Source organism: Narcine bancroftii, chromosome 1 (genome assembly GCF_036971445.1).
Source record: "Narcine bancroftii isolate sNarBan1 chromosome 1, sNarBan1.hap1, whole genome shotgun sequence".
NCBI lineage: Eukaryota > Metazoa > Chordata > Chondrichthyes > Torpediniformes > Narcinidae > Narcine > Narcine bancroftii.
The window spans coordinates 480089708-480109378 of NC_091469.1; the positions used below are offsets into that span (position 1 = coordinate 480089708).

Here is a 19671-nt window from a genome sequence, read left to right on the forward strand (position 1 = left end):
CAGGTGCCACCATCTTGGATGTAGGCCTGTGACTTCTTTCACAGGTTGTTTAAACCCTCTCTGCTCCACTAGAACCAGGCTGCCGAAGCCTTTGGAGCAGAGCTATGTCTCTGCTCTCCCGGGTCTGCACCGACAACAGTGCTGACATTACAACAATTCTGGTGTATAGTTTCTCACCATTTTTTAATCAGACATAAACTAAATCTATTGGTCAAAGCAGCAACACAGATGACCATTTTTCTTCCGTCTACAGGTAAGAGAATTTGGTGACCAGTGAATGGGTAGAATAACGGGCAAATGTCCATTTGTGTATTGCAATATCTGTGTTTAGAGATTGTGGGAGAGAGACTTTCTCAGAAAATGGAAACAACTTCTTTACAAAAATTTGGACACAGCTCGGTTTAAAACATATTTCAGCACAGAACTAGCACTTTCTTTTAACCTGCCCGTCTTAGCAAATTAAAAATTATGCCATTCTATTCCATAGCATCTTTATTCAGGCAACAAATGAGCCCTTCTCCCTACTTCAACAGCCTGACGCTCTCTCACTCGTTTAAGGTTGGGCAACATCCCAAGACACTTCACAGTACAGTCATTAGATAAAAATATGAAGATGTTAAAGTCGGTTTAGTATTAAGAAGATTTTAAGGATGCACTCAAGTGAAATCCCTTGGAGTGTTGTCAATATGCAGGCATTAATCCTTTTGGACACAAACCAATCAGAAGGCAGATAGATACAGAAATGTTTACTTCATTTACCTCACTTTCTCACAATCGGCCAAGGTTGTCGCGCAGGTGATGGGGTAGCTATAAAGGTTTGTGGTACGCTGGCCTTCATTAGTCAGGGCGTAGAGTTCAAGAGCCGGGAGGTAATGTTGCAGCTTTATAAAACTCTGGTTAGGCCACACTTGAAGTATTGTGTTCATGTCATGACAGGAAGGATATGGAAGCTTTGGAGAGGGTGCGGAGGAGATTTACCAGGATGTTGCCTGGATTGGAGAACGTGTCTTCTGAGGCAAGGTTGACAGAGCTGGGGCTTTTCTCTGTGGAGCGAAGAAGGATGAGAGGGATTTAAAGAGGTCTACTAGATTATGAGAGGCACAGATAGGGTGGATAGCCAGCGCCTTTTTCCTGGGGTGAGACTAGCAAACACCAGAGGACATATGTACAAGGTGAGGGGAGCAAAGTTAAGGGGAAAGACTGGGGATAGGTTTTTTCCATAGAGAGGCCGTTGCCAGGAGCGGTGGGTGACACTTAAAGGTCCCTGAGTCAGGTACATGGATGCAAGCAAAATAGGATGTTAAGTAGATTTATATAGGTCAGCACTACACCGTGGGCTGAAGGGCCTGTACTGTGCTGTAAAGTTCAATGTTCTATAAAACATAAAGATCTGCTGACGTTGTGATTGTGGTAAAAACGCAAAAGTGCTGGAGGAGCTCAGCTGGTCGCACAGCGATCCATCGGAGGGAAAGATATATCACCAATGTTTCGGGCCTGAACCCTTCATCATGGTATGAAGGTACCTGCTGAGTTCCTTCAGCACTTACCTGTTTCTACTGTATCACTTTCTCTCCCTCTATTTATCAATATCTTTCTCTCTCTCTCTCCCTCTCTTCACTATATCCATTAGACTCTCGCGATCTACCTACCTCTACCTTTCACTCTTCAACCATTCTCTCTGTGAACGAGGGAAAATTGTTTGATTTGTCTCAGAAACTAGCTTATACAATGAGGCAGGTATTAGTTTTCTGACCAAACTTTCATTGAATCAATTATTTAGAATTACTTTAGCTTTCCAGCATCGGTTGTCTTTGCTCATCTAACTCGATCACCAAATCCTTTGCTCATACTACTTTTTTTCCAGTTAGAATCCAAAGTTCATGACTCCAGAAGGCCACATCTCTGCACGTTGGAAACAGTCACCAGATTTCCAAGTCTACCACTGACTGGTAGATGTCACGGTAGAGGAACCTACTGCTGTTGGCGAGCACTCTGAATCCCATCGCTTCTTTGCTGACTGATACCTTATCACTCCATCCCTTTCCTATCCAAGGTTGTCCACCATAGATAAGAATTATAGGGTAATACAGAGCAGGGCTCTCCAACTCTTGAGAAATCTTCCACCCTCAATGGATCCACCAGAGACCCAGTACTATCCCATAACTGAAGGTCAACTACCAGTAACTATCTTTTTGTGTGCCCTGGGTTTTGATCTCCCCATCAAATCTACACTACAGTGCCCATTCATAATTATTGAGACCATAAGACATGGAAGCAGAACTAGGTTGTTCAGCCCATCGAGCCTGCCCTGACATTTTTTCATGAGCTCATTCATTCCCACTCAGCTCCACTGCCTGACCTTATCCCCATAACCTTAGTTGTCCTGGCTAATCAAAAACATACCTATCTCTGCCTTAAATAAAAGCAATGACCTGGCCTCCACAAATGCCTGTGGCAACAAATTCCACAGATTTAACACCCACTGACTAAAGAAATTTCTCCACATCTTTATCCTAAGAGGAGGTCCTTCAATCCTTCAATCCTGAAGTTGTGTCCACCATGGGAAACATCTACTCTGTCCTTGCTGTAGTGCCATCATTTAGACCCGACAGACCAGGTCGAGATTAACAGGCTTGAATCACTATAAACCTACAGTCACCTCTTACATGCCGTTGGCCCAATTCCAAGGTAGTACTGAGGGAGGGGATTGGGCAATACCACCTTTATTAGGGACCTGAGGGGGAGGAGTTACAGTATCAGGGGCGGGCCAACCAGTTCAATGCAAGTATTACAGTGTTCCATCACACATGCCTTTCAACATTTTAAATGTTTCAGTAAGATCCCCCCTCATTCTCCTAAAGTCCAACGAATGCAGGACGAAAGCTGTCAAAAGGTCTTATGAAGATGACCCTTTTATTCCTGGAATCATACATGTGAACCTCCTCTAAAACTCTTTGCAAATTCAGCACATCCTTTTTTAAATGAGGATCTCAAAACTGCTCACAATACTCCAAGTGAGGTCTCCCCACTGCCTTATGAAGCCTCAACATCACATCCCTGCCCTCGTATTCTACTCCTCTTGAAATGAATGCCAGCGTTGCACTTGCCTTCTTCACCACCGACTCAACCTGCAAGTTTACCTTCAGACAGTCCTGCACGAGGACTCCCAGGTCCTTCTGCATCTGGGTATTTTCAAATTTGCTCCCCATTGAGAAAGTAGCCTGCCTACACACCCCCTGTTCCCTCCCTCCTATCCCTCCATTCCCCCTCCAACACAGCCTATTGATCTGTGGACAAAGGCCCAGCCTAATCAGATTCTCCTGTCCATCAAAAGAAGAACCCCTTAAGCCTACTTCACTGTCCATCAAAAGCATGGTGAAACACAAGACTCTGCAGATGCTGTGATTGCAGTCAATACACAGAACCGCTGGAGCAACTCAGCAGGTCTTGCAGCGTCCATAGGAAGTAAAGACGTTTTGGCCTTGAGCACTTCTTCAAGGAATGATCGAAAAAATACTGGCATTTGAATTAAAGCCTGCGGAAAGCAAAAGAAAGGGGGAAGAATGACTAGGGGAGGGGTCCAGACCAACAAAAGGTATGGATTGGATATGACAAGAGGAGAGGTAAGAATTGATTTTGGTTCCGTGAAAGGAGATAGAGGGAAAAGGAAAGAAAGAAAGAGAGAGAGAGGGAAAAGGAAAGACAGAGAGAGAAAGAGAAAGAGTGTGCGCTAGGGGAAAGGAGATTGGAGGAAGGAGAGAAGGGAGGGATTTCTAATGGAAACTGGAGAAGTCGATGTTAATACCATCCGGTTGGAGGGTGCCCAGAGGTGTTGTTCCTCCAATTTGCGAGTGGTCTCAGAATGACAGTGCATGAGACCAGGGACAGACATGTCAGCAAGGGAATGGGATGGGAATTGAAATGGGCCACTGGGAAATCCATGCTGTTGCAGCAGGCAGAGCTGAGGTAGTCAACAAAGCCATCTCCTGGTCTATTTCATCCCACATGGTCAAGGGAAGGGGGGGGGTGTGCAAACTCCATGCAGACAGCACCTGACCTCCGGACCAAACCCATGTCGCTGGATCTGTGAATCTGCGGCTCTAATGCCTGCAACTCTCTGCAATCCAGTGACTCAGACACTGCAGCCTCCTTGGCATAGAGACCCCCATGGGTTCAGAACCCAGCAAAGGAAGAAATGTCTTCACATCGTAGCCCGAAATGGGTGACCATTCGACCTAATCCTATCCTGAGGGAGGGGAGGGTGGGCGTTGGAGAGCTGGGATGTGGTAAAAGCAGTGGGCTCACAAGCATGGGGAGGTAACATTGAAACAACACACTGTACCAGTCGGAAGGAACGCAGCACTGACAGGCCATCCACTTTGGCCAGGCCCAGTTCAATCAAGCTGAGGCAGACGATAATGCTGTCGAAGATATTCCAGCCCTGCTGGAAGTAGTAGTAGGGGTCCAGGGCGATGATCTTCAAGACCATCTCAGCCGTGAAGATCGCGGTGAAGACCTGATGGAAAAGAAGAGGTCGCATCAGTCTGGCAAAAGGTTCAACCTGACCAAACACACAAGACAACAGGAACCTGTACCACCGCTCATGGTTGATCTACCCCAGGCCCCAACTCCTCTTCACTGCCAGATCCATCCCCTCAATCTCCCGCTCTTTCACAATAATCCGGCTTCCGAGGCAGAGAATTCCAGAGATTAAGCACGCTGGTTGATCTACCCCAGACCCCAACTCCTCTTCACTGCCAGATCCATCCCTTCAATTTCCCGCTCTTTCACAACAATCCGGCTTCCGAGGTAGAGAATTTCAGAGATTAAGCATGCTCCACAAGAAGAATGGTCCCATGTTCATGGGAGTTGCTCCTCACAGATTCATTCCTTACATAGAACACTATACCCTTCCAATTTGCGGGTGGTCTCAGTCTGTGGTGCATGAGACCATGGAAAGACATGATGGTATGGAAATGAGCTGGGGAATTGAAATGGTTGGCCACTGGAACAAGTACTCAGGCAGCCTTGAGGGTGATAGAGCCACAAAGTCTTGTAACCTTGGGTCAGAGCCAAAGAAAATGTGTGCACAGTTTTGGCCAGGTGACCCTTGGCCAATTAAATCAAACCACAACCGTTGGTCTGATCTGGACAAGTATAAGGATGGACAATTTGGGAGAAGGACAGCAAAACCCCCGGAGACCCACCATCGTGGAAGTGATTCACCGAACGACGGAAACATGGAGATTTCATCGGGCTGGCCAGCGGCAAGTACTATAATCGGACATATTACCATTTCTATACTTCGACTGTTTTGGGAAAAGTAAGAGAAACTTTTGTATGAATTGCATGCTTGTTGTTCACCGAATCAGTGAAGGTATTTGTTAGATTAAGAGTCGCTGCGTCAAACCAATCATTATCCGCCAAACCAAGCTTTACAGGTGACAACAAACCATAAGCTTCAAATGATTGGCCTCTTAAATTGTCACTTCCACACCCCCATCACATTCCTAACCACCCCCCCCCCCCACCACAACATCCACTCAACAAGCAATTGAACATAAACTGCAGCAGGAGTTAAGGGTTATGGGGATAAGGCTGGAAAGGGGTACTGATGGTAGTGATCAGCCATGATCTGTAAAATGGCGGTGCTGGCTCGACGGGCCGAAGGGCTTACTCCAGCTCCTATTGTCTATTGTCTATTGAGTTGGCCATCCAGCCCGTTGAACTTGCTCCACCATTCAGCGAGATCACGATTAATCTTTTATTCGACATACAGCACGGAAACAGGCCGTTCTGGCCCACAAGCCTGCGCAGCCCATATACCCTAGATGACCTACAAAGCCTGGACATTTTTGGAGGGTGGGAGTAAACTGGAGCACCCGGAGGAATCCCACACAGATGCAGCATTGGATTCGATCCCCGGTCACTGGCACTGTAATAGCGTTAAGCTAACCACGCCGCCCTAATCTGGCCATGGACTCAGCTCCACCTACCCACCCCTTCCTCATGACCCTTAATTCCTCTACTATGCAAAAATCCTGTCTTACATATAAATTTGAAGGGTGGGAGGAAACCAGAGCCCCCAGAGAAAACCCACGCAGTCACGGGGAGAAGGTACAAACAGACAGCGTGGGATTCGAACCCTGGTCTGTTGCCGCTACACCAACCATGCGGCCCCTGCTGGATCCTTGGGTGGAGGGACCTGTGTTTACTTTAGCCACCTGTTTCTGCTTTGTAAAACAATAAAAGGAGTTTTACCATCTGTTTTTACATTTAGTGTTGGATTACTTTCAACATCATTTGTTGCTTTTCAGTTTTCTAAATCTTCCAGTTTCCTACTTCTCTTTTAATTTGATGTGTTTTATTTCCTGAGTTATCCAAGGCTGGCTCTCACGTCCCATACGTTCCATTTTTTTTCATACTCAAGTGTTTTTGAGCATTGTGAAGAATCTCCACCGTTTCCCCTGCATTCCCCATCCACACCCACAATTCCTCCATCACTCCATATCTGCCTGCTTTGTTTTGGAATAATACACTGCTTTCGATGTCAGAGGTAAGTGTTTTCACGCAAAGAGTGGTGGGTAGCTGGATTGCATCGCTGGGGCTGGTGGTAGAGCCTGGTACAATATGGAAATCCAAAAGACTCTTAGACAGGCATATGTGTAAGAAAAATAGAGGGTTATGGGTGCGAGGTAGGGAAGGGTGAGATTGTTGTGGTTTACATAGGTTGGCACAACATCGTGGGCTGAAGCAAATTGTACAGAGGATGTGGAGAGGCTGCAGAAGGATATAGTTAAGTTAGGTGAGTGGGCAAAGGTCTGGCAGATGGAGAACAATATTGATAAATGCGAGGTCATCCACTTTGGCAGGAAAAATAGAAGAACAGGTTATCATTTAAATGGTGAAAAACTGCAGCATGCTGTTGTGGAGAAGGAGTTGGGAGCGCTTGCGCATGAAACGCAAAATGTTGGGTTGCAGGTACCTCGAGTTATTAAGAAGGAGAACGGAATATTGGCCTTCATCGCAAGAGTAATTCAAGAGCAGGAGGTCATGCTGCAACTATACAAGGTACCGGTGAGGCCGCACCTGGAGTACTGCGTGCAGTTCTGGACTCCATACTTGAGGAAGGATTTACTGGCCTTGGAGGCAGCCTAGAGGAGGTTCACCAGGTTGATCCCGGAGATGCAGGGGGTTGACCTACGAGCAGAGACTAAATCGCCTAGGATTATACTCCCTCCAATTCAGAAGAATGAGAGGAAATCTTATGTACAATTATGAAAGGGATAGACAAGATAAAGGCAGGAAAATTGTTTTCACTCGTAGGTGAGACCAGAACTAGGGGACACAGCCTCAAGAGTCAGGGAGTAGAAGATGAGGAAAAATTGTTTTCCCTAAAGAGTAGTGAATCTGTGGAATTCTCTGCCCAGGGAAGCGGTTGAGGCTACTTCATTAAACATATTTAAGGTTCAGTTAGATAGATTTTTACATAAAAATTGAAGGAAGGGATATGGGGAAAAGGCAGGTAGGTGGAGTTGAGTGAATGATCAGATCAGCCATGATCTTATTGAATGGTGGAGCAGATTCCACAGGCCGAATGGCCACCTCCTGCTCCTGTTTCTTATGTTCTAAGGGCCTGTTAAATTTAATCCTATAGCATAGCAAAAGCCTATTCCGGCCCAAGAGCCCATGCTTCCCAATTGCACCAAATTGACCAAAACCCCGGGTACATTTTTGAAGGGTAGGAGGAAACCAGAACATACGGAAGAAACCCACTCAGACACAGAGAGAATGTACAAACTCCTTACAGACAGCGTTGCATTTGAACTCGGGTCCTGTAACAGCATTGAACTAACCGCTACGCTAACCCGTGGGGCCCCGTATTCAATGCTCTAAACGTGACTGAAGGCAGACAACACCCATGCCCATCGTACGAGATGAAAGGCTGCTGAGCCCTCAAGCACTTTCGTTCATTTTCATTTCTGCTCCCCTGTGAGAGAAATAATAAAATTCAAACCGACCTGCTGGGCCGCGTTTACAGTTCCCACTGTGAGCTCCCTGGCATTCAGCAGTTTCGTGCTTGTAATTAGAGAATTGCCCGCTTCCCACCTCCTTAACCCTGCTGGCGTTACACTGGGTTTACCGCAGTGAACGGGTGAACAGGAAAGCAACTCGCCTGGAATTAGCAGCCAAATATGTGGGCACACACCTGCAAGCACGTCCCAACCTGTACGATTGTAACATCATTTTTCTTTGCGACTATGAATTTTTATCTCTCCTTGAATATTTTTCTTTCATCTCGTGTGGTAATTTACTTTACAGACTTGTATAGTTGCAGCCAGCAAGAATGCCAGGACTTCTGTACATTGTAATGATGGATATGACAATACATTCTCATTTCGTTTTAAATGCAGGTGTACACCGTGCACAGCTATACAGTATAACTGCAAAGATGTAACATCTCACCACACACACACACACACGCACACACACACACACACACACACACACACACACACACACACACACACACACACACACACACACACACACAAAAACAGGCATGCATACAAATGCATGCGCACGTGCACACGCACCAAACACATGCAGAAATGCTCACACTAAAGCACACGTATAGTAAATGAACAGTATAGGTGACACTTTCCAGGTTCTAGTATTTCCCAGTTTCAAGTTGTGCCATCTTCAAGGAAACATGGGGATGATATTCCGAATTACTATCTTATTAATCCAATAAACCAAACTTTATAGATGCAGCTTTAATTCGTTGATAAAACAGATAAACATTTTGCACAACTTCACACTGAGATTTTCATAACATTGAATAAACATTTGGGAATATTTAAAGAGATAACGATATTCAACGAAAGGGATATACAAAAGGAAATAAGACAAAATAAAATGATAGAAGACGAATTCAAAGAGAAGTATCTCGAGCTCACGTCTCCTTCATGGTCCGTCGAAGGATGAGATGCAAACTCTTGGACATATTATGTCCTAGTCACTATGGTAACACTATAAACAATACTCCTTCTTAAAGGGACAGGCTCAAAGTTAACAAAGAATCAAAAACACAAGGTTTTAACCTTTAGTGACAGGAACAAGCACATAAGACAGATTCAAAGATTACACATAGATTGCACACAAACACATATATGGATGCACACACACAAATAGAGCTATACACACACCACAGGCACCATCAGACAGGGACATTAACAAGAAAGGCATATGTTAGTGACTCATGAGGTGAGCCCAAAATCTCATCTGTCCCTCACTGTGCTGTCAGACACCGTCTGTTGTGAACGGAGGCCCTGTCTACATGCGCCTGTCAATGCCAATGTCCTAAGGCCTTATCAGGTGAAGCACAAGGGAGATCTCACCAGCATCCTGGCCCACATTTATCCCAGCGACACACGTTGTTTCTGTGAGAAACTTCAATATACAAAATGCTGGATACTTCAGCAAAGAAAGAACTGCTGGAAAGATTCAGCAGGTCAGACAGTATCCAGGGGTGGAAATGGTCATAAATACTGACACAAAAGCACTGGAGAAACTCAGCAGGTCAAACAGTGTCCTTTATGTAGCAAAGGCAGAGGTAGATAACTGACATTTCGGGCTGGAGCGCTTTATCAGCGTAATTCCAGTGCACATGTACATTGGATAATGTGCATGACAATAAACTCATCGTCACCATACAAATGAAGATTCAGCATTTTGTTTTGGATCTGTACCATCTGTTTTTTTTTATTTTGTGAGTGAACAAATCTCCCACTGCCTTTAAGCAATCATGAAGAAGTCCTGCATTATCGCTTGGTAGGAAGAGGAAGATCATGTCATGGCTCCATCTCGAACCGGAATCTGAAGCTAAACACAATGTGTGGGAGGAAATCAATGGGTTGGCCAATATTCAAGATTCAACTTTTTGTCATGTGCCATATTACATGAAATTCGCTTTGGTCCGCCATAAGGGAGACAGATTCGCCATCGGCAGAAACTGCCTGAAGCGTCCGCGGCCACACAGGGTCCAATCCAATCCATCGGCAGCCCGAGCTCCAGATCTGAACCGACACAGTCAGGAATCCTCCAGTGCCCTCTCGCATCCCAGTTCCGACAGCTGGTCCTGAGTCAGTCTCCAGCAGTCCGCAATCTGGTGTGAATCCCTCGACCGCAGCCGCCAGCAGCCCACAGCCTGAGCGAGTTCCTCACCTTGAGTTGCCAACAGCCCACTGCCGGTGCGTTCTTCAGTCTCAGAGCCCCTCAGAGGCCCACCGCCATGGTCACTGCCCCATAGTTCAACTCCTCTGTTTCCTCTCAATTGGGGGATGGGGCGTGTTGGGTGATCTCCCCGTTTTCTGGTGTCCTGTCCTAGTCCTCTGCTTCCCCAAAGTCTGTAACACCTCGTGGCTGCCGCTGATCATAGACGCCGCCATCTTGGGCGTAGTCCCCACAGTTGCAGTATTTTTAAATAAAACCACTGTTAGCCGCTTAAAGTCTGTACAAAGCTGACAGCAGTTGGACCCCACAGGAGCACTGGGACTCCGCTCTCCGCAGGACCGCGACAGCACTGGCGTGACAGCAGCTCCGGCAACACCACCATTTTCAGGGCTGAGAGATAGAAACGTTGACCATTCCCTCCAACTGATGCCACTCAAGTTCCTCCAGCAGATTATGGTCCACCCACCTTCCTGGGGCTCCACAATCCGGCAGGTTACAGCTCCTCCCCCCCAGCGTTTACCTAACTCTGGGGGCCTGTGCTCCACCCCTAGGTCGCTCCCCCTCCCCCACCTCTTTATTCAGGAGCTTAACGTTCCTGAAGCAAGGCTCGAGCCTGAAAAGTTGGCGGCTTATTGCTTTCCATGGATGCCGAGTTCCTCCAGCATATTTGTGCATTGCTCGCCCCCCCCCCAATTCTCCACCATCTGTGGACCCCAGGTGAACCAGCTATGCCTCGCCTGCAAGGCCTCGAGGAAGGAGTCCAGAACTGCACACAATACTCCAGATGCAGCCTCACCATTACCCTATACAGCTGCAGCGTGACCTCCCTGCTCTTAAATTCAATCCATCTAGCGACGAAGGACAATGTCCCATCTGCTGCAAAATGACTCTTCAGGATTGATTTTAAATTGCTCCCAGCTTTCTCTGAACCACACTATCCATACTATTTCACAATTTTAACATTTGTTCAATTTTATTTTCCCGCCAAAGTCTACAAGCTGTGCTTGTTCCGTGTCTAGGACTCTGACCAACCATTTCAATTCTGGATCACAATCCCATGCTCACATGTCTGTCCAAGGCCTTATGTACTGTCCCACCCGACCACCCACAGACTGGAGGACAAACACCTTATTTTTCGTCCGGGCACTCTCCAGCCACATGGCACGTACATTGAGTTCACTGCTCTCCATTAAACCTGCTCACCTTTTTTTCCCACTCCCCCATTTCCTGCCCTTCCAGTTCTTTCCCCCCCTCCCTTCCTTCTTTACCTAACATCTCCTGCCACCCCCACTCTTTTATTCTGATGCGCATCGGCACATTCTCATACTTTGATGAAGGGATCAAGCCTGAAACATCGGTTGTGTGTCTTTGCTACATAAAGGACAATGTTTGACCGGCTGAGTCTCTCCAGACTCTTAGATACAAGTCTGAAGAGAATATTGAGAGTCGCTAAAACAGCTCCCCGTGACTCAACTCCTTTTATCTGGGATTCCAGCAACCGCCAGCCTCAGGCAACCGGCAAAATAATTATGTAAAATAAACAGGTAAAAAATAAAATCGGCGCGGCTCGCCGTTAGTTCGCTATGATCTCAAGCAACCGGAAAATTCACTTAGGCGGCATCTACTGATCCCCATAGGTGCCAGATACCAGGGATTTTTTTACTGTATACAGGTTCTATGTGTCGTTTCTATGTGTGCTTTGTCAGCATGTCCGTTTGCACCACCGACCAGAGAACCGTCAGGTTGTACTGTTACAATCGGACGATAAATAAACTCGAACTTGAAATATGACCCCCCCCCACCCCACGAGAGGAAGTAATCCAGATCTGGGGGCAGAGCTACAGAATAAGGGGCCATTTTAAGGAGTAATGGAGATGAGGAGGAATCTTTTCGCTCAGAGTAAGGCAGATCATTGGAATTCTCTTGATCTGGATCTTTCACGTCTGAGACTGGCTGATTTTTATGCTGCAAGAGGTGGAGGATCATGGAGCAGAGGAAATCTTACTGAATGGCTGCCCTCCCCCTATCTCGCTCGTGGGGACCCAGATGAAATCAGCTCGCTGGCCTCATTACAGCCCGCTCAAGGAGAGGCTGCTAAAGTGCTATTAAATCACACGCCTGCCTCTTGCCACCCGTATCTCAGTGTGCCGCACATCTTGGGACGAGATTAGATTGCCTCAGTGCTTTAACGGCTCAGACCACTCAGTTCACACTCGAAAAGTTGAGTGTCCCCAGTCCCAGTAGCTGCTTAAATAAGACCGACACTTGGCTGCTTTGAGAGGTCAGGCCATGGACATAGAACATTCCTGCACAGTACAGGCCCTTCGGCCCACAATGTTGCGTCGAGCTAGGGAAGCCTAGTGCATGGGGTGAGGGCGCAGGAGAAACATTTAAAGAAAGCATTAGGAGGAAGTTCTTCAAGCACAGAGTGTGGGACGAGCTGCCAGCTGAAGTGGTAAATGCAGGATTAATTTTAACATTTAAGAAACATCTGGATAGGTACATGGATGGGAGGGGTATGGAGGGCTATGGTCCGGGAACAGTCTAGATTGGACGAAGCGCCGGCCTGTTTCTGTGCTGTCGGGTTCTATGGTTCCGTGGATCTCAGACAATTGTGAATATTGAGCACAGTTATAGAGAATTTTCCACTGTAGTACAGGCCCTTCAGCCTACAATCCTGTGCTGACCAATGTAAGCCTACTCCACAACAATCTAATCCTTCCCTACCTCACACCCATAACCTCTATTTTTCTTACATGCATGTGTCTGTCTAAGAGTCTTTTGAACATCCCCATTGTACCAGGCTTCACCACCACCCCCTCCCCCCCCCGGCAATGCATCCCAGGCACCCACCGCTCTCTGTGTAAAAAAAAACTTACCCCTGACATCTTCCCTAAACTTCCTTCCACTCACCTTAAACAGACGTCCTCTGGTGTTTGCTATTATCACACTCGGAGAAAGGTGCTGGTCATCTACCCTATTGAAGGCCCTCGTCACCTCAAAGAAAAAAAACTCGATTTCTGTCACCCTTGCTTCATACAACATATCCTCCAATCCAGGCCACATCCTGGTGAATCTCACAGACTCCCCTGGGTGGAAAAAGCATGTCCTGATCCCTCAAGTACTTACAGAGTCGTGCCTCAGCACAAGTCCACACGGCACATCTCCATGCGTGTTTCTCACCTGAGCTCACTGGCAGACAACCCTGACACTTTGCACTGCACTTAAGTTGTACTGAAACACCAGGTGTTCATTGTTGCACGGCCTGTTCACGGCCTACAGGCTGACCTGCCTGGATAGCAGGCAAAACCAAACATTGTGCTGTAGCTCAACCCGCACGATGGCTAGCAATTATTTTCAACTCAGGATGAGAGAGGCCACGGTTGCATGCGGTTCTGGTCGCCACACTGTGACTGCACGAGAGAGGCAGAGGAGGACATTCACCAGGACGTTGCCTGGGATGGGGCAGTTCTGTTGTGAGAAGAGACTGAAAAGAATCGGCTGAGGAAGGGCTGGAGGTGGGGGAACAATAGAAACATATAAAATTAGGAGGGGCACAGCTAGTGCAGACAGTGAGCTGCTTTCTCCAGAGAAAGTCCCTCTCATAAGTTAAGAACATTAGAACTAGGGACAGGAGTCGGCTCATCGAGCCTGCTCCGCCATTCAATGTGATCACGGCTGATCTGATGATGGGCTCATTTCTGCCCTTTCCCCATATCCCTTAATTCCTCTACTATGTAATAATCTATCCAGCCTTGTCTTAAATATATTCACTGAGGTCGCCTCCACTGCTTCAATGGGCAGCAAATTCCACAGATTCCCCACCCTCTGGGAAAAGCAGTTCCTCCTCATCTCCATCCTAAATCTACTACCCTGAATCTCGAGACTATATCCCCTAGTTCTGGTCTCCCCCACCAATGGAAATGTCTTACCTACCTCTATCTTATCTATGCTTTTAACATTCAAATCTGTTCTGCATTCATGTTTTATTACTTGTTTTTAACGCAGTAAACTGTACTCTTCTGCTTAACGTGAACGTTGTACTGATCACAGATGAACCCTTCTCCCTGCACTAGGTGGAATGTGATAAATAATTTGAAACAAACATAAAGGTGTCCACAATGACAGGACATAAGTTCAGGGTAAGGGAGGGGAGGAGAAAGGGGTTTAGAGGGGATGTATTGCAGAACTTTTTCATCCAGAGGAAGGCTGAAATCTGGAGCATGCTATGCGAGACGCTGATGGTTGCAGAGATACACATCACGATTAGGAAGCAAATGGATGAGCACTTGAACCACCATGGGTAAAGGCTCTCCAGTAAATGGAGGGTGGGGGGGGGGGGGGCTTAAGAGAGATTGCCTGCACTCTTTGGAGTTTAGAAGGATGGAGGGGAATGATATACAAATGTATTAAATCATGAAAGGAATAGATAATGTGGAGGCAGAAAGGTTGTTTCCACTGGCAGACGAGGCTAGAATTAGTGGGCGTAGCCTCAAGACTTGGGGGAGGAGATTTAAGACAAACGAGGAGGAACTGTTTCTCCCAGGGAGTAGTGAGCGAATCTGTGGATTTCTCTACTCAATGAAGCTGCCTCAATAAACGAAATGAAGTTTATTTGTCACAAAGTACCAAGTACCATGAGATGGGTTCCTCTGCGAGCAGGCCATCAGGCTATCTCTAACATTCATACATCCGTGTAAAGAGCACCAAGCAAAAGCAGAGTGAGAGCATTGTCTTGGGGTTCATTCAGAAGCCCGATGTCTGTGGGGTATAAACTGTCTATTTTTTTTATTTACAACAGACAAGAAGCAGATTCGAACTTGTGCCTCCAAATTACACCCAAATTAACCTGCAACCCATTTGAAAGGTGGGAGGAAATCGGAGCCCCCGGGGAAAACCCAGGCAGACACAGGGAGAACATACAAACTCCTGACAGACAGCCCGGGATTCAAACTCCGGTCCCGATCGCTGGCGCAGTAAAGGTGTTGCCCAGTAGTACCTTGAAGCCCGTTGATGGTAAGGAAGGGGCTTACTGATGTTGGGAAACGACTGCAGCGTGCAGAGTGTTGGAGGCACTCGGCAGATCACACAGCTGGCTCCTCGAGCACGTTTGAGTTGAGCTTGAAGGATCACACTTTTGATCTTTCTCCCCGATGGGAGGAGGGAAAAGGGGGTGTGTTCGGGGTGTGATGGGTCCTTCGGTGAGGCAGCTGCCTTTCCTGGGTAGGGGGAGGTGTCGATGAAGTCTGTGCAGGAGAGGGATATCTACGTGGTGCATGCACCACTGGGAGCAGCTTCCTCCTGCTATGCACCCAGCAAGCATGCTTTCGATAGTCCACCTATAGATGTTGTTGAGGGAGCGGGAGCTTGCCAAATGTCCTTCGCCTGAGAAAGTGGAGGCATGCATGCTGGATAAGACACATGGTAGTTTTCTGAACAGTCAGGGAATTAAGTTTATGAAGAATGAGCAAGGTCCACAGCCAGATCAGCCATGATCCTGTTGAATGGCAGCCTCAACGGACCAGAAGGCCAACTCCTACTCCTATGTTAAATAGGATGAGTGTAGAAGGGCACGATGGGCAGCGTGGGCATGGTGGGCCGAAGAGCCTGTTTCTGTACTGACTCTTCCTTCAACATATTCCCTGATCTGACAGACTCACTTCCTTGACTGAGTGGAAATGGAACGGGGAGCAGACACACACAACCCGTGAGAGGATGCGACCATAGATCAGGGCAGGTTCCCAGAATAGTGAAGTGCCAATTGACAATAGATATCCAGTTAGAAAAAGACGGCAGCCTTAGAGTACTCAAAATAGGCGAGGTCCGACAGGAGTATTGAATGAATAAGGAAGGGTGGAAGGGGGAGGGGTCTTAACAAAATAATAAAGGGCATAGAGTTGCATGCTTAAGTAATTAAAGAAAAGCCCAGCATACCTTATATGTAATTATAAGATATACAAGAACCCACTTGGAATATAGTGTTCAGTGTGTCCACCTCACTACAGGAAGGATGTGGATGCTATGGAGAGGATGCAGAGGAGATTCACAAGGATGTTGCCTGGATTGGAATGCATGCCTTACGAGGATACATTTAGTGCAGCTAGTATTTTCTCCTTCGTTCACCAATGACTCAACACGCATCTCAAGCAACCGGAAAATAGACTTATCCGCCAATCCCCATAGGTGCTGGATACCAGAGGTTTTACTCTAGGTCTTCAGGACCTAGTGCTGTGTATCCCAGGAATCTATAGCGGGCAGGAGTGGAGAGCTCTAGGGTACTGGACACTGAGAGGATAACAAATGTGGCACCTTGATTTGTGAAGCAGCAGGGAACTTAGCCTAACATCAGCGGCAGGAAGATTTTTGGAAAATAACTTGGTGAGGCAGGGATTAATCAAGGTTATTCAGCAAGGCTTTGTTCAGGGAAGATCCTGCCTTAATAAATTTGAACGAGGTTTAAGAGATAAGGAAGTGCGTCAATAAAGGAAGTGTGTTTGATGCGGACTTCAGTCAGGTGTTTGTTGAAGTCCCATACGGGCAGACTGTTGTTTTTTTAAATGGGGAGAAAATTGAAAATTCCCAGACGCAAAGGGAACTGGCAGACCTCGTGCAGGACATCCTGAAGGTCACCTTGCAGGTTGAGATGGGGGCGAAGAAGCCAAATGCAATGCTGGCATTCATTTCACGAGGAATAGAATATAAGAGCAGGGTTGTGATGTGAAGGCTTTATAAGGCACCAGTGAGACCTCACTTGGAGTATTTGTGAATAGTTTTGGGCTCCATTTAAGAAAGGATGTGCTGACATTGGAGAGGGTTCAAAGGAGGTCCTTAAGGCCCACAGAACCATAAAATGTTACAGCACAGAAACAGGCCCTTTAGGCCCTTCCAGTCTGTGCCTAAACATTTTTTTTTGCCTAGTCCCATTGACCTGCACCCAGTCCAAAGCCTTTCATTCGAGCCCGCATTCACCACATCAGCTGGAAGCTCGTTCCACACTCCCATCACTCTCTATATGAAGAAGTTCTCCCTGATGTTCCCCCTAAACTTTCCCCTTTTTACTCTTAACCCATGTCCTCTGGTTTGTATCTCACCTATCCTCAGTGGAAAAACCCTATCTACATTTACTCTATCAAACCCTCTCAGATATTTAAATATCTCTATCAAACCTCCCCTTCTTCTTCTACACTCCTAACCTTTCCCTGTTACTCAGTTCCTGAAGTCTGGGCAACATCCTAGTAAATCTTCTCTGCACTTTTTCTACCATATTGATATCTTTCTTGAAGTTAGGTGACCAAAACTGCACACTCACCAATGTCTTATACAACTTAAACATAATATCCCAACTCAGATTTGATTTATGAAGGCCAATATTCCAAAAGCTCTCTTTACAACCCTATCCACTTGTGATGCCACTTTCAGGGTATTATAATCTGTATTCCCAGATCCCTCTGTTCTACCGCACTCCTCAGTGCCCTATGTACTGTGTACGTCCTTTCTTGGTTTGTCCTTCCAAAATCCAACACCTCACACTTGTCTGCATTATATTCCATCTGCCATTTTTCAGTCCATTTTCACAGCTGGTCCAGATCTCGCTACAAGCTTTGAAAACCCTCTTCACTGTCCACCACACCTCCAATCTTAGTGTCATCAAAGTTGCTGATCCAATTTACCACATTATCATCCAGATCATTGATATAGATGACACATAATGGTCCCAGCATCGATCCCTAAGACACTCCACTAGTCACAGGCCTCCAGTCTGAGAAACAATCATCCACCACTATTCTCTGGTTTCTCCTGTCAAATTGTCGAATCCAATTCACAACTTCACCATGTATACCTAGCAGCTAAACTTTACTGACTAACCTCCCAAGCAGGACCTTGTCAAGGGCCTTACTAAATTCCATGTAGACAGCATCCACAGCCTTTCCTTCAAAAACTTTCTTGATAACCTTCTTGAAAACTTGAAAAAGATTGGTTAAACATGACCTATCACACACAAAGCCAAGTTGACTGTCCCTCATCAGCTTCTGGCCATCCATATAATTGTATATTTGATCTCTTAGAACACCTTCCAATATTTTACCTACTACCCAAAATGCATTGCCCCGTTTTCACAGACACATACCTCACATGCACAACGCATCCTTATCTCTCATGCATACACACACAATCACACACACCAGACACATACACACATATATATACATGCTAGACAACAGACACACCCCTACATACTCTCAAGCACACATATACACACTCAAGCACACACATACACCCAACACACACTAAAGCACACACATACACCCAACACACATACCCAGCACACATGCGCGTGCACACACACACACTCTCTCAAACACACACCCTCACTTGCACACACAATACCCAGACACACACACCCCCTAACCACACTCACAGCCACCCACATCCCCAACACACATTCACCCACAGACCCACACCCAGATGCACTCACCCGACCCATACACACTCCTAGACCCACACTCCCACACACTGATGCACCACACCCATACCCACCCACACACACCCCCTCCAACTATTGCATCTCCCCCACACACACAGTCTGACCTGCTCCTTACCAGGTTCCCCACGTAGAGCATGTTATTAAATTCGTCAGACATGGGCTGGTGTTCCAAAGCCATGAACGAAGTGTTCAGCACAATGCAGATAGTGATCGTTAGGTCCAGGAACGGATCCATCACGATGTACTTCAGTATCTTCTTCAACTTAACCCACAGTGGGCAGCAGTTCCAGATCAGAAACGTTTGCGAGAAGTAATACCAGCAGCGTGGATACTTCATGCGAGATCCTTCAAGTTCTGGGGAATAAAAACCACAGATGAGGGTTAGTGTTAAAGCAATGAGCTGAAAGCACAAATGCCGAACACTCGTGGGTTGATGAGGCCTTTCTGTCCTGCCTACTGCCCGAGCCGTGATGCCGGATGTTGTCCGCTCCGCAGTGTAGATAGTAACCAAGTGCACCAACTGTGAGCTCAGCTCATCCGAATAGACCAGGTGTAAACTCACCAAAATTACTTGGAGCTATTCAAGACAGAATAGTCCCTTCAGTCCAACTTGCTTATGCCGAAGTGGCACTCTGAACTAGTGCCTGCATTTAGCCTATGTCTTTCCAAACTCTTCCCACCATATATCTGCCCAAAGGACTTTTGAACATTGTAATTTTATCTCCTTCTATAGCTCCCACTGGCAGTTCAAGTCTGTTTGCCCTTGATCTGTTCGCTATGACGAGGTGGTTTCTCGCCAACTAACTCACAACATCCACTGAGACATCATACACCTCTGGCAAATCTCCTCTCAACCTTCTTTGTCCTAAGCAGACAAAATGGACAATCCCAGAAAGGCAACTTGATCAGCGTGGACGAGTCAGGCTGAAGGACCTGTTCCCTGCTGTGTG

The 19671-nt window shown here is 46.7% G+C and overlaps 1 protein-coding gene across 5 annotated transcripts in view; it reads right to left on the reverse strand.

Annotated features, from left to right (window-relative positions):
* Positions 1 to 19671, reverse strand: part of LOC138751914 (sodium channel protein type 1 subunit alpha-like) — a 299966-nt gene that overhangs the window by 183360 nt on the left and 96935 nt on the right. For all 5 annotated transcript variants that reach the window (XM_069914861.1, XM_069914864.1, XM_069914862.1 and 2 more), the window contains exons 11-12: positions 18837 to 19075; positions 4343 to 4516 (exon numbers count right to left, since the gene is read on the reverse strand). In XM_069914861.1, the coding sequence (XP_069770962.1) occupies positions 4343 to 4516; positions 18837 to 19075 (413 nt within the window). The remainder of the gene's footprint in view (positions 1 to 4342; positions 4517 to 18836; positions 19076 to 19671) is intronic.